The sequence below is a fragment of the Macaca fascicularis genome, chromosome 19 (assembly GCF_037993035.2).
Source record: "Macaca fascicularis isolate 582-1 chromosome 19, T2T-MFA8v1.1".
Lineage (NCBI taxonomy): Eukaryota > Metazoa > Chordata > Mammalia > Primates > Cercopithecidae > Macaca > Macaca fascicularis.
Window position 1 is genome coordinate 19,617,454 of NC_088393.1, and position 15,215 is coordinate 19,632,668.

The window sequence follows — 15,215 nt, forward strand, 5'->3', positions numbered from 1 at the left end:
GGACGCCGCACGGTTCCAGTTCCGGCGTCAGAGGGCCCGCCCTCCCCGCTCCTCAGTCTTCGCGGACAGGAAAGGGGCTGTGAGACGGAGGGAAGGAGGCACACCCGGGGGTGGGGCGGTGAGGAGGGGGCGCGACGCCCCTGAGGCTGGTAGAGGGACACCCAGGCAGGAGAGGGGGAAGAACTCTCTCCCTTTCTGAACCCTCTTTTCCCTGAGAGACAAGCTGGGGGAGCCCTCCACGCATTACCCACTCGGACCGCATAAACTCCCTTCTTTAGCCCTCTGCCCCCGCCCTTGCTTATAAGCCTTTGAGACCGCAGAAGGGACCTTGTGGAACGGGACAGCAAAGGTACGTTGCCCCTTTAAGTTCCAGACGCCCCGCGTACTTCCCCTACAGCTTCTTCTTGAGATAGCCCCGCCCATCTACCCGAAGCCGGAGCCGATTGGCTCCCTCTGGAAAAATCTGTGGGCGGGGTAAAGGTAAGCGGGCACAGGCGCTGAGAAATTCTCAGAGCCCATTAGGCCCCGCCCATTCCCTCGGAGTTGGTGAGGAGGGGAAAAGAAGGCGCAGGCGCAACTGCCCTCCCAGGGACCCAGCGGAACCCACGCCCTCCCCTAAGTCTTAAAGGGCTAGAGGCAGTACTTACTGCTTGGGCCCTTCCTCACTTTTGGGGGGCGGGGTGCGCACGCGCAGTGGGGGAGCTCTGGGGTGGGGGTAGCGGTCGAGTATCAAGTTGCTTTCTGCCCTGGCCGAGGAAGCCGGAGCGCTGAGGGTCCAGTCTCCAGCTTGCCTCCCGCTATATCCATTGGAAGAGAAAAGTTTGTGACTTGGGCCCCCAAGTTTTGAGAGAACTGGGCTTTAGGCGCGGGGGGACAGAGGAGGCTCGTGGGGAGGTGAGTGGACCTCCTGGATCGATTTGGGAAGCTCGGGTGGGAATGAGACCAATCACACCTTTGTTGAGCCCTCACTCATTCTGGGGACCCCCCCCCAACAACCATAGCGAATATTTATTGAGCTCCGCCCTTAGCAGACCCCTGGATAAGCTATGTACAGACGTAATTCGTTGTACGGCTCATTTCCACATTTTGTCGTGGAGGAAATTGAGGCTCAAAGATTAAGTCACATGCCCAAGTTCTCACGGCCTATAAATTGAGGGATTCGAACCCAGACAGCTGACCCCAGAGCCCTGGCTTTTTTTTTTTTTTTTTTTTTTTTTGAGACGGAGTCTTGCTCTGTCCCCCAAGCTAGAGTGCAGTGGTGTGATCTCTGCTCACTGCAATCTCCACCTCCCGGGTTCAAGCAATTCTCTGCCTCAGCCTCCCGAGTAGCTGGAATCACAGGCACCCGCCACCGCACCTGGCTAATTTTTGTATTTTTAGTACAGATGGCGTTTCACCATGGTGGCCAGGCTGGTCTCGAGCTCCTGACCTTGTGATCCACCCACCTCAGCCTCCCAAAGTGCTGAGATTACAGCCGTGAGCCACCGAGCCCAGCCAGAGCCCAGGCTTTTAAACATTGCACATTGCAGGTGCTTCGGTGGTGGGGGAGGGTAGACCTCAAAAGCAGTTGGACTCTGGTTTTCATTTCCCTGGCTCTGGTGATTAACCTGGATCTCAGTTTACCCACCCTCACAATGCAAGGCTAGGTATGCAGTCGGTGCCTACTTTATTATAGCTGTTGATAATTATTGTCATCTCTCCCCGTCTGACACCTCCGCCAGCGTTCCTCATGGAGCCTACCCAGCCTGCAGAGGACCTCATCCTGACCCAGCTGCCCCCTGCCTCAGAACTTGGGGACCCTGAAGACCCGGGAGAGGAGGCCGCAGATGGCTCAGACACTGTGGTCCTCAGTCTCTTCCCCTGCACCCCCGAGCCTGTGAATCCCGAACCGGATGCCAGTGTTTCCTCGCCACAGGGTAGGAAACCTCCTCTGGGATTGGCCCTCTGGGATTCCATCACGATGGATTGTCAGGCCCCAGATGGAACCTTTGTCTTGCTTTCGTTTTTTTGTTGTTGTTTTGTTGTTTTTTGAGACGGGGTTTTACTCTTGTTGCCCAGGCTGGAGTGCAATGGCACGATCTCAGCTCACTGCAACCTCCGCCTCCTGGGTTCAACTGATTCTCCTGTCTCAGCCTGCTGAGTAGCTGGGATTACAGGCTCCTACCACTATGCCCGGCTAATGTTTTTGGTATTTTTAGTAGAGACGGGGTTTCACCATGTTGTCCAGGCTGATCTTGAACTCCTGACCTCAGGTGATCCACCCACCTCGGCCTCCCAAAGTGCTGGGATTACAGGCGTGAGTCACTGTGCCCAGCCTGTTTTTGCTTTTTTTTTTTTTTTTTTTTTTTTTGAGACGGAGTCTCGCTCTGTCGCCCAGGCTGGAGTGCAGTGGCCGATCTCAGCTCACTGCAAGCTCCGCCTCCCGGGTTTATGCCATTCTCCTGCCTCAGCCTCCCGAGTAGCTGGGACTACAGGCACCCGCCACCTCGCCTGGCTAGTTTTTTTGTATTTTTTAGTAGAGACGGGATTTCACCATGTTCGCCAGGATGGTCTCGATCTCCTGACCTCGTGATCCGCCCATCTCGGCCTCCCAAAGTGCTGGGATTACAGGCTTGAGCCACCGCACCCGGCCTGTTTTTGCTTTTTGATACAGGTTCTCGCTCTGTTACCAAGGCTGGAGTGCAGTGACGAGATCATAGTTCACTGCAGCCTCAACTTCCTGGGCTCAAGCTATCCTCCTACGTCACTCAGCTCCCTAGTAGCTGGGAGTATAGGCATGCAACCGCACCTGGCTAATTTTTTTCTTTTTTTGTTTAATTGAGAGGCAGGGTCTCACCATGTTGCCCAGGCTGGTCTTGAACTCCTGGCCTGAAGCGATCCTCCTGCCTCAGCCTTCCAAAGTGCTGGGATTTACAGGTGTGAGCCACCATGCCTGGCCGGGACCTCTGTCTTTATGACCCACTAATAGGACGTGTCTTCCTTCTCCATTCAGGAAGGGTTTGTTTCTTTTTTTTTTTTTTTTTTTTTTACAACTTTGTATATATTTTTTTTGTTGTGATAAACTATACATAACATAAAAGTTTGCCATTTAAGCCAGGATTGCAGTACCATTCAGTATCAGTAAGTACATTCACAGTGTTGCGTAACCACCACCTCTATCTAGAATATTTTCTTTTCTTTTTTTTTTTTTTTTTTTTTTTTTTTTTTGAGACGGAGTTTCGCTGTTGTTACCCAGGCTGGAGTGCAATGGCACGATCTCGGCTCACCACAACCGCCGCCTCCTGGGTTCAAGCGATTCTCCTGCCTCAGCCTCCTAAGTAGCTGGGATTACAGCTATGCACCACCATGCCTGGCTAATTTTGTATTTTTAGTAGAGACAGGGTTTCTCCATGTTGGTCAGGCTGGTCTTGTACTCCCGACCTTAGGTGATCCACCCCCCTCAGCCTCCCAAAGTGCTGGGATTACAGGTATGAGCCACTGCGCCTAGCCTCTTTGTTTTTTGAGACAGAATCTCGCTCTGTAGCCCAGGCTGGAGTGCAGTGGCTCAATCTTGGCTCACTGCAGCCTCCACCTCCCGGGTCCCAGTTCAAGCAGTTCTCCTGCCTCAGCCTTCCAAGTAGCTGCAATTACAGGAACGCACCACCATGCCCAGCTAATTTTTTGTTTTTTTAGTAGAGATGGGGTTTCACCATATCGGCCATGCTGGTCTTGAACTCCTGACCTCATGATCCGCCCGCCACAGCCTCTCAAACTGCTTGGATTACAGGCGTGAGCCACCACGCCTGGCCTATCTAGAATAGTTTCATCACCCCAAAAGGAAACCCCATACCATAACAGTCCCTCTCCAATCTCCTTCCACCCATCCCTGGCAACCAATCTGCTTTTCTATCTATTTAGATTATCCTGTTCTGGGCGTTTCGTACCAGTGGGATCATAACACTATGTGGCCTTTTGTGTCTGGCCCCTCTCACTCAGCATCACGTTTTCAGAGTTCATCCACATCATAGCATGGATCAGTGCTTCCTTCCTTTTTTTTTTCCTTTGACACCGAGTCTCACTCTGTCGCCCAGGCTGGAGTGCAGTGGTGCGATCTCGACTCACTGCAACCTCCGCCTCCCAGGTTCAAGCGATTCTCGTGCCTCACAAGAATCCAGCTACCTCTCAAGTAGCTGGTTTACAGGCGTGTACCACCATGCCCAGCTAATTTTTGTATTTTTTGTAGAGATAGGGTTTTGCCATGTTGTCCAGGCTGGTCTCCAACTCCTGGGCTCAAGTGATCTGCCAGCCTCCACTTCCCGAAGTGCTGGGATTACAGGCGTGAGCCACAGTGCCTGGCCCTTCCACCCTTTTTTTTTTTTTTTTTTGAGGCGGAGTCTCGCTCTGTTGCCCAGGCTGGAGTGCAGTGGCCAGATCTCAGCTCACTGCAATCTCCGCCTCCTGGGTTCATGCCATTCTCCTGCCTCAGCCTCCTGAGTAGCTGGGACTATAGGCGCCCGCCACCTCGCCTGGCTAGTTTTTTGTGTTTTTCAGTAGAGACTGGGTTTCACCGGGTTAGCCAGGATGGTCTCCATCTCCTGACCTTGTGATCTACCTGTCTCGGCCTCCCAAAGTGCTGGGATTACAGGCTTGAGCCACCGGGCCCGGCCCACACCTGTTTTTAACTCTTTGAGGGTAGATAGCTAGGAGTGAAACTGCTGGATCAGATGGTCATCCTGTTTTACTTACTGAGGAACTGAGGATTTATTTTTGATTAGAGTCCAAGAGTATGCCTAATTTAGTTCCCTCCCACAACCTTTGTTGCTGCCACTCCTGTCTGGAATGCTCTTCCTACACTTCTTCCTATAGCTAACTCCCCTCCCCTCCCCTCCCCTCCCTTCCCGCCTCCGGGTTTTTTTTTTTTTTTTTTTTTTTTTTTGAGATGGAGTGTCGCTCTGTCGCCCAGGCTGGAGTGCAGTGGCGCAATCTCAGCTCACTGAAAGCTCTGCCTCCTGGGTTCATGCCATTCTCCTGCCTCAGCCTCCTGAGTAGCTGGGACTACAGTTCATTTTTGGTTTTTTTTTGTTTTTTTTTTTTTTTGAGACGGAGTCTCACTCTGTCACCCAGGCTGGAGTGCAGTGGCCGGATCTCAGCTCACTGCAAGCTCCGCCTCCCGGGTTCATGTCATTCTCCTGCCTCAGCCTCCCAAGTAGCTGGGACTACAGGCACCCGCCACCATGCCTGGCTAATTTTTTGTATTTTTAGTAGAGACGGGGTTTCACCGTGTTCACCAGGATGGTCTCGATCTCCTGACCTTGTGATCCTCCTGTCTCGGCCTCCCAAAGTGCTGGGATTACAGGCTTGAGCCACCGCGCCCGGCCTTTTTGTGTTTTTTAAACGGAGGTTTGCTCTTGTTGCCCAGGCTCCCCTCCCTTCCCTTCCCCTCCCCTCCCCTCCTTTTCCCTCTACCCACTCTTGAGATGCCTCCCGGAGTCCCCTCTCTTGAGACGGAGTCTTGCTCTGTTACCCAGGGTGGAGTGCAATGGCACTATCTTAACTCACTGCAACTCCCTCTCCTGGGTTAAGGCGATTCTCCTGCGTCAGCCTCCCAAGTAGCTGGCATACGCCACCACACCCAGCTAATTTTTGTATTTTTAGCGGAGACGGAGTTTTGCCATGTTACCCAGGCTGGTCTCGAACTCCTGACCTCAGGTGATCGCCTGCCTCGGCCTCCCAAAGTGCCGGGATTACAGGCGTGAGCCACCGTGCCCAGTACCTGTAGCTGATTTCTTTGACTTCCTAAGATCTCGGTGGTGTCACCTTGGGGAGGCCCTCCAGTTACCACATTGCCTAAGAAGGACTTATTCCTTGTGCTCCCTTCTTTCTGTCCTCTTCTACCTGCTTTTAATTTTTTTTTTTTTTTTTTTTAATTTGAGACGGAGTTTCGCTCTTGTTGCCCACGCTGGAGTGCAGTGGCGTGATCTCTCTCACTGCAACTTCTGCCTCCTGGGTTCAAGTGATTCTCCTGCCTCCCGAGTAACTGGGATTACAGGCATCTGCCACCACGCCTGGCTAATTTTGTGTTTTTAGTAGACATGGAATTTCACCATGTTGGTCAGGCTGGTCTCAAACTCCTGACCTCAGGTGATCCACCTACCTCAGCCTCCCAAAGTGCTGGGATTACAGGCGTGAGCCACCGTGCCCAGCCTTAAGTTCTTTTGAACACTTACTTCAACTTGAAGTTTTTTATTATGTCTCTATTTCTGATGCACCTACTTGACCCCAGACTCCCTAGAAGGCAAAAACTGTGTCTTGTTTGCCCAGAACATTGCCAGGAAGGGAGGAGAAAGACGCATCCTAGGTATTCAAGAGAGTAGAGTGAGTGAATGGTGGAGTCCCAGGCACTGCCTTGGGTAGCTCCAAGACCCCAGGGAGATACCAAAGGCAGTGGCATGGTGGTTCGTGCCTGTAATCCCAGCACTTTGGGAGGCCGAGGCAGGAGGATCGCTTGAGCCCAGGAGTTTGAGACCAGCCTGGGCAATATAGCAAGACTCCATCTCTACCAAAATAATTTTTTTTTAATTTGCTGGGTATGGTCGTACCTGTAGTTTCAGCTGCTCAGGAGGCTGAGGTGGGAGGGTGGCTTGAGCCCAGGAGGTTGAGGCTGAAGTGAGCTGTGATCAAACCACTGCACTCCAGCCTGGACAACAGAGCAAGACTCTGTCTCAAAAAAAAAGCCCAACAGCCAGGCTTGGTGGCTCAAGCTTATGATCCCAGCACTTTGGGAGGCTGAGGCAGGTGGATGATTTGAGGTCAGGAGTTTGAAACCAGCCTGGCCAACATGGCGAAACCCCGTCTCTACTAAAAATACAAAAATTAGCCAGGCGTGGTGGTGGGCGCCTATAATCCCAGCTACTTGGGAGGCTGAGACACAAGAATCGCTTGAACCCAGGAGGTGGAGGTTGCAGTGAGCTGAGATCACGCCATTGCACTCCAGCCTGGGGGACAGATCAAGACTCCATCTCAAACAACAACAACAGCAGCAGCAAAAAACCAAATGGGCTTCTGTCCTGAAGCCTCAGAACATCTACTGAGGGGAAACTGAGGCCTATTGTCTCTCTCCCAGCAGGTAACTCCCTGAAGCACTCCACCACTCTCACCAACCGGCAGCGGGGGAACGAGGTGTCGGCTCTGCCGGCCACCCTAGACTGTGAGTGAGCCCACGGTCCCCAACAAGGAGAGGAGTAGGAGGGTGGGAGGGCCTGTGAGGAGCAGTTATGGACAGAGGGTAAACTGAAGCACAGAGAAGCAAGGGGACGAGTGAGGACTCTGCCTCTGTCCTGCCCCAGCCCTGTCCATCCACCAGCTCGCAGCGCAGGGGGAGCTCGACCAGCTGAAGGAGCATTTGCGGAAAGGTGCGTGTTCACACACGTGTGCTGGCATGTCCGCGCCTGGGTGGTGTGCATATGGGTGTCCATGCCCACTCATGACGCTGATGTGACCTGTGAGTGTCCACGTGTGTGCTTGTATCTACCTGTCTGTGTGACCCTGTCCATATATGTCCATCGACGTACGCTCCCCTTCATTCCTGTCTAACCCCAGCCCCCCACCTCATCCCCCTTTGGCAGCACTGGGGATAGGGGGCAGGGGTGCAGCCTGGTGGTATCGCCTGCCCCCTCCTGCCAGGTGACAACCTCGTCAACAAGCCAGACGAGCGTGGCTTCACTCCCCTCATCTGGGCCTCGGCCTTTGGAGAGATTGAGACCGTTCGCTTCCTGCTGGAGTGGGTGCGTCCCAGCCAAGCTGGGCAGCTGGGGGGTTCCCGGGGGTCTTAGGGTGGGCTGGGTTCTTGGCTGTGTTTGCTGGTGCCTTGTCTTTGAGATGCGGCTGCTGGCTGGGTGTGGTGGCTCGTGCCTGTAATCCCAGCACTTTGGGAGGCTGAGGCGGGCAGATCACTTGAGGTCAGGAGTTCAAGACCAGCCCGGCCAACATGGGTGAAACCCTGTCTCTACTAAAAAAATACAAAAATTAGCCAGGCGTCGTGGCGGGCACCTGTAATCCCAGGTACTCTGGAGGCTGAGGTGGGAGAATTGCATGAACCCGGGAGGTGGAGGTTACAGTGAGCCGAGATCGTGCCACTGCACTCCAGCCTGGGCAACAGAGCGAGACTCTGTCTCCAAAAACAAAAAAAAAGATGCAGCTGCTGTGGGTACCCCAGGATTCCTGGGTATGCCCCAACCCATCCCATCACTGCCCCTTCTTCTCCTTGCAGGGTGCCGACCCCCACATCCTGGCCAAAGAGCGAGAGAGCGCCCTGTCGTTGGCCAGCACTGGCGGCTATACAGACATTGTGGGGCTGTTGCTGGAGCGTGACGTGGACATCAACATCTATGACTGGGTGAGGGACTGCCCTCCCCCGGGACCTCTCAGCCTCCGGGCCTTCATTCCTGCCTCAAACACTCACAGAGCACCTGAAAGATGCAGGCCTGCTCTGGGTGCCGAGAACACGAGACAGCCCCATTCCCAGCCTCACAGAGCAGAGCTCCCCATGTGGGGAAGGCAGACATGGAAACAGGCAGCTGAGATGCAGTGAATTGCGCTATGATGACAGATGCACAGGTGGCTGCAAGAGCCCCGTGTGGCCAAGGGAAGTCAGAGAGGGCTTCCTGGAGGAAGGTGTCTAAGCTTAAGACCCCAAAAAGTGAGATGGGCCCAGTGATGAGCAGGAGGAGGAACCACATTCTATTGGAGGCCAGAGAGTACAAGGCATTGTGAGAATGAGGAAGAGGTAAACCTTTGGTTTTTCCTGCCCCTACCCACAACAGAATGGAGGGACGCCGCTGCTGTACGCTGTGCGTGGCAACCACGTGAAATGCGTTGAGGCCTTGCTGGGTGAGTGGGAGTCGGGACTGGCCCCAAGGGCCCCAGCGCTCCAGCAGGCCCTGCGGGGATCCTGAGGGTAGGGAGACGCCCAAGCATTGCTTGAAGAGCTATTGGAGCAGGTGGTCACTGCCTGCTCTTCTCGGAGGGTGGATCAGAGGGGAGCAGGTGGTAGGACCACACGGGAGTCAGGGTCTGGGTCTAGGATCTGGCCCAGAGGCTGAGCACCTCCATCTTCCATGGCTCAGAGACCCTTCAGCCACGTTCTTCAGTGGAGACCGAGATAGCAGAGGTTAGACTCTTGTCAAAAGGCCACATGGGCAATAGGCAGACCCACGACTGCATTGTGGGGAATGAGGGGTGCCATGGGATCTCCCAGGTCCCCAGACCCCATTCTGGGCTCCCAGGCCCCACCCTCTAGCACCCTCCCCTCTCCCTTGCAGCCCGCGGTGCTGACCTCACCACCGAAGCCGACTCTGGCTACACCCCGATGGACCTTGCCGTGGCCCTGGGATACCGGAAAGGTCGGCCTGAGACACACAGGGCAGGAATGGGGTCCCGCCTGGGCACATCCCAGTCCTGGCTCCTGGGGCTCCGCATGTGCTGGGGTAGGGAGGACAATGGGTGTCAGTGACTGGGGCCATGATGTGGGACACATAGGCATGGAGAGGCCCAAAGAGGGGCTTCTCATCAAAGAGCCCCAAAGTGGCCAATGGAAGTCAGAGGGCTTCCTGGAGGAATGTTTCTTAAGCTTGAGACCCCAAGAAGTGAGATGGGCCCAGCCCTGGGATGGGGAGGTCAGGGAAGGATTCTGGGGGACCTGAAGGGAGGGAGAATGGCATCCAGGTGGGAGGACTGGCCCCTGCGGAGGCCTGGCAGTGAGGACACCAAAGGGTAGGCAGCCAGGCCACAGCGCACAGAGCCATGGAGGCCGCCCCTCTCCATGGCGGGCAGTGGGTTTGAACAGGGACCATGGGCAGACCCGAATTTGACTCCATTTCCTCTGTCACAATGGGACCCCAACTTCCCCATCCATAAAATGGGGAGATCCCAATTGAACCGACCCCCTGGGTTCATGGTAGGGATGGAGGGCTTAGGAAATATCCCCCCACCTTCCTTCGGAGTTTTACTGTGTTTGGGATGGAAATCATTCCTCATCCCTCCTCTCGTTTTCAGGGGGTTTGTTTTTGTTTTGTTTTGTTTTTCGAGGCAAAAAGTCTTGCTCTGTCACCCAGGCTGGAATGAAGTGGTGCAGGCAGAGCATGGGGCAGGCAGAGCTTACTGCAGCCTCGACCTCCCAGGCTCCAAGTGATCCTCCCACCGCAGCCTCCCGAGTAGCTGGGACCACAGGCATTCATCACCACGCCTGAGTAATTTTTTGTTGTTGCTTTTTTTTTTTTTTTAGACGGAGTCTCGCTCTGTCACACAGGCTGGAGTGCAATGGCGCGATTTTGGCTCACTGCAACCTCCAACTCCCAGGTTCAAGCGATTCTCCTGCCTCAGCCTCCTGAGTAGCTGGGATCACAGGCGTGCACCACCATGCCTGACTAATTTTTTTATTTTTAGTAGAGACAGGGGTTTTACCATGTTGGTCAGGCTGGTCTCGAACTCCTGACCTTGTGATCCGCCTGCCTCAGCCTCCCAAAGTGCGGGGATTATAGGCATGAGCCACAATGCCTGGCTGTGTTGTTTTTTTTTTTTTTTTAGAAGAGACAGGGTCTTGCTATGTTGCCCAGGCTGGTCTCAAACTCCTGGGCTCAAACCGTCCTTCTGCCCCAGCCTCCTAAGTAGCTGGAACTACAGGCATGTACCAGTCTACCCAGCTAATTTGTAAAATCTTTTTAATGTATTTTTTGAGACAGAGTCTCGCTCTGTCACCCAAGCTGGAGTACAATGGCATGATCTCGGCTCACTGCAACCTTTGCCTCCCAGGCAAACAATTCTCCTGCCTCAGCCTCCTAAGTAGCTGGGATGACAAGTACCTGCCACCACACCCGACTAATTTTTTTTTTTTTCTTGAGATGGAGTTTCGCTCTTGTCGCCCAGGCTGGAGTGCGATGGTGCGATCTCGGCTCGCCACAACCGCTGCCTCCCAGGTTCAAGCAATTTTCCTGCCTCAGCCTCCCAAGTAGCTGGGATTACAGGCATGTGCCACCATGCCCAGCTAATTTTTTGTATTTTTAGTAGTGACAGGGTTTCTCCATGTTGGTCAGGCTGGTCTCGAACTTCCAACCTCAGGTGATCCACCCACCTCAGCCTTCCAAAGTGCTGGTATTACACGCGTGAGCCACCGCGCCTGGCTGCACCTGGCTAATTTTTGTAGTTTTAGTAGAGATGGGGTTTCACCATGTTGGCCAGGCTGGCCTTTCCTGACTTCAAGTGATCCGCTCACCTTGGCCTCCCAAAGTGCTGGGATTACAGGTGTGAGCCACCAAGCCCAGCCTGATTTTTAACTTTTTTTGGTAGAGACAGGGTTTTGCTATGTTGCCCAAGCTGGCCTCAAATTCCTGAGCTCAAGCAGTCCTCCCCTCTGGACCTCCCAAAGTGCTGGGATTACAGGTGTAAGCCACCACGCCCAGGCCCATCTTTTCATAAAAGTCACAATTCACACATTTTGCTTGGTAAGAAATATTTTTATATTAATAATTCTGAAAAGCTATAAAAATGCATTTTTACTAACTTAGGGGAAGTTGAGGTTCCTGGGATGGGGCCTAGGTTCTCCCAGCTTTGCTCTGTAATGCAGGTCTCTGTAGGGGTCCTTGTTTGTTCCCTAAGGGGAGAGCGCAGGTTGGCCTGCGCCTCCATGCCCCTCCCGATTCAAACTCACAGCCCACCTTTTCCCTGCCCCATCTCAGTGCAACAGGTGATCGAGAACCACATCCTCAAGCTCTTCCAGAGCAACCTGGTGCCCGCTGACCCTGAGTGAAGGCCGCCCGCTGGGGACTCAAGACACTCAGGGAACAAAACGGTTGGCCAGAGCTGGGGAAACCTAGAACTGGCTTCAAAGGCAGCTCCTGGACAGGTGGTGGGAGGGGACTCTTCCCAAGAGAAACCAATAAACCTTCTGTGCAGAATTTGAGGGACTTTGCTGTGCTTCCTGGAGGAGACAGCCCCCAGAGGTCTCACACCTTCTCCCCAAGCACCCGCAGGTGGTAGATGACCACACGGCCAAAAAAGTCAGTGGCATCCTCAAATGTCACCTTCAGCCGGTCCACTTCAGCAGCTGGCATGGGGAAAGTGTGATCGTGGGCAGTCAAGGGAAACAGGTGATTTCTGGTTTCCCACCCGCAGGCCCCCACCTCTTTCAGACCCAGCTCAGACTCCACTGATGTGGGCAACCTGGGGAAGCTGCAGGCCCCTCTAAGCCTCTGACACAGAACAGGTGGTCATCAGCCCCATTTTACAGAAAAAGTGATGGAGTCCTAGAGGTCATGTGTTCAAGATCACATATCAGGGTTCCCATTCAGGTTTGGGTGAGTCCAAAGGCACAGACCACCCCACCCCAGAAGCAGGGGCAGGATATCTGAAGCGAGTTGCTGTCCTCAGGGTAGAAATCTGCAATCTTGCGGAGAGCCTGACTGCCCTGTGAACCTTCAGCAGAGAAAGGCAATGAGTGTCTGGGGTGACCCCTGGAACCCCCGCCACCCAGGGCCTCCTAGTACCTTCCAGGCAGCCCCGGCGACTGGAGAAGCCACCCTGAAACTGGATCTGCAGCTGAAAGACACGGATGAGCTGGGGAAACTCCAGTGTCACCCACTGGGAGGGGCCCTGGAAGCAGACAGGAAAACTGAGGCACAAGCTCATTGCAGGCAGGGCCCTGCTATGCCTATCTCATTCACACAGTCCTTGTTGAGGGGGAGAAGAGAGAAATTCGGCACTTGTTCCTTTCCTGGCCACCTATGGGGGCCCCCTGACGTTCTCAAGCCATGAAATCTGAATCTGAATCACCCCAGAGATGAAGGGTCGAGGGAGGAGCCTCACCTGGTCTGAGTTCCAACATGTCTCCTCATCCTGGTCGAAAAGATGTTTTTTTCCAAACTGCCGGGTGTTGCGATTCAGCACCGAACTCACCCTGGAGGCACCAGGATCAGGGCAAAAAGAGGGGCTGAGACCAGCTCTCAGCTCCGCGGAGGGCCTGACCTCCACACCTCTGTCCACTGAGGGCTCGACCCCAGGCTTAGGGCTTCGCCACTGCCTGTCCCCACAGACTCTTACCTGCTCACTGTCTCTGGACAAACCAAAGAATGGGTCATGTCGGTTCCACAAGACCTCGCAGGGCTTAGGATTGGGCACAGCCTTGGTTCGAATCCCGGCGCCTCCTCAAGCCACAGGGCGGCTCGATCTCGGCTACGCCTTGGCCTGCACGTCCTCACCTGTAACTTGGGAAGAGACCCGCCACTCCTTCGCCCACCCCAGTCCTAAAAGTCGCCTCGATCAATCCCCTGCCGGAAGATTTGGGAGAGAGGATCAGGGAAACCGCCAATGACCGGAGGCCGGGCCTCTCAAAGGAAACAGATTTCCCGCGGGTTTCGGGGGCGGTGGCTTTTTGTGTGAATCTGTTTCTCTGCGAACAGAGCTCTTGGAGCCAAATGTTGGGACCCGGAACCGCGTGGGCTCGGCGCATGCGTGTTGTAAATCCGGTGGCCACTGTAGCTGCTCCTGGGGCGGGGCTTGATTCGACCCCGCCCCTTCATGCTCGCTTCTTAAAGGGCCCGGGTTCAATGATTGAATTTACCTTGGTTTCCTCGAAGCTGTAGGGAAAAGGCTGGCTGCGCGCGCGGGGCGCTGTCCCTCGGCGCGCGAAGGTGTAGAACACTGGTTTTGACTGATTTTGGAATCCGAGAGACTTCCTTTTTTTTTTTTTTTTTTTGAGGTAGGGTCTCACTGTCGCCCAGGCTGGAGTACGGTGGTGCGATCGCGGCTCTCTGCGACCTCTACCTCCCAGGCTCCAGCAGTCCTCCTACCTCGGCTTCCCGAATAGTTGGAACTAGCAGGCGCGCACCACCACGGCCAGTTAATTTTTTTTTTTTTTTTTTTTTTTTTTGTAGAGATGAGGTTTTGCCATATTGCCCAGATTGGTCTCGAACTCCTGGGCTCAAGCGATCCGCCCACTCTCGCCTCCCAAAGTGCTGTGATTACAGGCGTAAACTACCACGCCCGGCCAGAAAGACTTCCTATGACAATGTCTTTCTTCCTACTCTAACCTACTCTACCCTAATCGCTACCTAACGCTAAATGCAGCTTGGGAATCCCTGAACTTCACTGCCTCCCGGAGGCCAAAGGCAGAGTTGTGGAAAAGGCCACGATGTTGGGAGTATCTGAAGTCCTCATCAACCCTTTGTGAGATATATATACAAAAATATATGTATACACACATATATATACACATACACATATATATACACACACACACACATATATATACACACATATATATATATATATATATATATATATATTTTTTTTTTTAGACGGAGTCTCACTCTGTCGCCCAGGCTGGAGTGCAGTGGCTCGCTCTCGGCTCACTGCAAGCTCCGCCTCCCGGGTTCAAGCGATTCTCCTGCCTCAGCCTCCCCAGTAGCTGGGACTACAGGCGCCCGCCACCATGCCCGGCTAATTTTTTGTATTTTTAGTAGAGACGGGGTTTCACCGTGTTAGCCAGGATGGTCTCTATCTCCTGACCTCGTGATCCACCCGCCTCGGCCTCACAAAGTGCTGGGATTACAGGTGTGAGTCACCGTGCCCGGCCCCTTGTGTTCTTGTTTGGACAGAGGAGCCCTGGCCTCCAAGTTTGTCTTTCCCAGAAAATGCTGCTGGGACATCAAGGAAGGCTTCTTGGAGGAGGGAGCATGCGAGGTCGGGTGTTTTTGTTATTTTTGTTTTGTTTTGTTTTGTTTCGAGATGGAGTCTCACTTTGTTGCCCAGGCTGGAGTGCAGTGGTGTGATCTCAGCTCACCACAACCTCCGCCTCCCAGGTTCAAGTGATTCCCTTGCCTCAGCCTCCCAGGTAGCTGTAACTCCAGGTGCGCACCACCATGCCTGCCTAATTTTTGTATTTTTAGTAGAGAAGGGGTTTCACTATGTTGGCCAGGCTGGTCTCGAACTCCTGACCTTGCGATCTGCCCGCCTTGGCCTCCCAAAGTGCTGGGATTACAGGCGTGAGTCACCACACCCAGCCTGCAAGGTGGGTTTTGAAGCATGAACAGGAGTTTGCCAAACACAAAGCCTTAGATTCCAGGCTGAAGATTTGGTTCATTGATTCACTAGACACCTCCTGCAACCTCTACTGTTACACTCTCATGCCCAGTCTTCTGCTGGATGATGCTGGGGACAGCAAGAGGCCTCAGCTCCAGCCCTGT

At 53.9% G+C, this 15,215-nt stretch overlaps 2 protein-coding genes across 54 annotated transcripts; one reads left to right on the forward strand and one right to left on the reverse strand.

The window, feature by feature from the left end:
* The first annotated feature begins 54 nt into the window (after positions 1-54).
* Positions 55-11,930, forward strand: RFXANK (regulatory factor X associated ankyrin containing protein). 50 transcript variants are annotated; one of them, XR_012428606.1, is made up of 11 exons: positions 55-349; positions 1,722-1,916; positions 7,103-7,186; positions 7,326-7,391; positions 7,663-7,763; positions 8,249-8,374; positions 8,802-8,868; positions 9,300-9,380; positions 10,903-10,952; positions 11,323-11,477; positions 11,712-11,930. XR_012428606.1 is itself a non-coding variant. In XM_065535321.1 (11 exons), the coding sequence occupies exons 2-11, from the start codon at positions 1,730-1,732 to the stop codon at positions 11,721-11,723; spliced, it is 1,038 nt and encodes a 345-aa protein (XP_065391393.1). In that variant the 5' UTR covers positions 55-349; positions 1,722-1,729; the 3' UTR covers positions 11,724-11,930. The 50 variants fall into 50 exon arrangements, 40 of the variants coding, with proteins under 40 accessions (XP_065391393.1, XP_073882625.1, XP_073882627.1 ...); XM_065535321.1 differs by having other exon boundaries at positions 9,300-9,464; positions 10,878-10,952; XM_074026524.1 differs by having other exon boundaries at positions 7,106-7,186; positions 9,300-9,464; positions 10,878-10,952.
* Positions 11,469-13,480, reverse strand: NR2C2AP (nuclear receptor 2C2 associated protein). Of its 4 annotated transcripts, XM_065535336.1 has the most exons (6): positions 13,072-13,480; positions 12,838-12,928; positions 12,519-12,624; positions 12,380-12,447; positions 11,985-12,101; positions 11,469-11,626 (listed from the first exon to the last, which is right to left on the reverse strand). In XM_065535336.1, exons 1-6 carry the CDS (start codon positions 13,107-13,109, stop codon positions 11,537-11,539), a joined length of 510 nt encoding a protein of 169 aa, XP_065391408.1. In that variant the 5' UTR covers positions 13,110-13,480; the 3' UTR covers positions 11,469-11,536. The 4 variants fall into 4 exon arrangements, with proteins under 4 accessions (XP_065391408.1, XP_065391407.1, XP_073882646.1 ...); XM_065535335.2 differs by having other exon boundaries at positions 11,469-12,101; positions 12,386-12,447; XM_074026545.1 differs by having other exon boundaries at positions 11,469-12,093.
* Positions 13,481-15,215: the final 1,735 nt, after the last annotated feature.

Bases quoted from the DNA above. Each gene is read 5' to 3' on its own strand.
- RFXANK (XM_065535321.1), top strand. From the start codon at position 1,730: ATGGAGCCTACCCAGCCTGCAGAGGACCTCATCCTGACCCAGCTGCCC. The intron at 7,392-7,662 runs GTGCGTGTTCAC...CCCTCCTGCCAG, and splicing joins GAAGGAGCATTTGCGGAAAG to GTGACAACCTCGTCAACAAG. The intron at 7,764-8,248 runs GTGCGTCCCAGC...TTCTCCTTGCAG, and splicing joins TTCGCTTCCTGCTGGAGTGG to GGTGCCGACCCCCACATCCT.
- NR2C2AP (XM_065535336.1), bottom strand. From the start codon at position 13,109: ATGACCCATTCTTTGGTTTGTCCAGAGACAGTGAGCAG. The intron at 12,448-12,518 runs GTACTAGGAGGC...TCTCTGCTGAAG, and splicing joins TCGCCGGGGCTGCCTGGAAG to GTTCACAGGGCAGTCAGGCT. The intron at 11,627-11,984 runs GTGTGAGACCTC...CTCTCCCCTTAG, and splicing joins TGCGGGTGCTTGGGGAGAAG to GGAACAAACAAGGACCCCTA.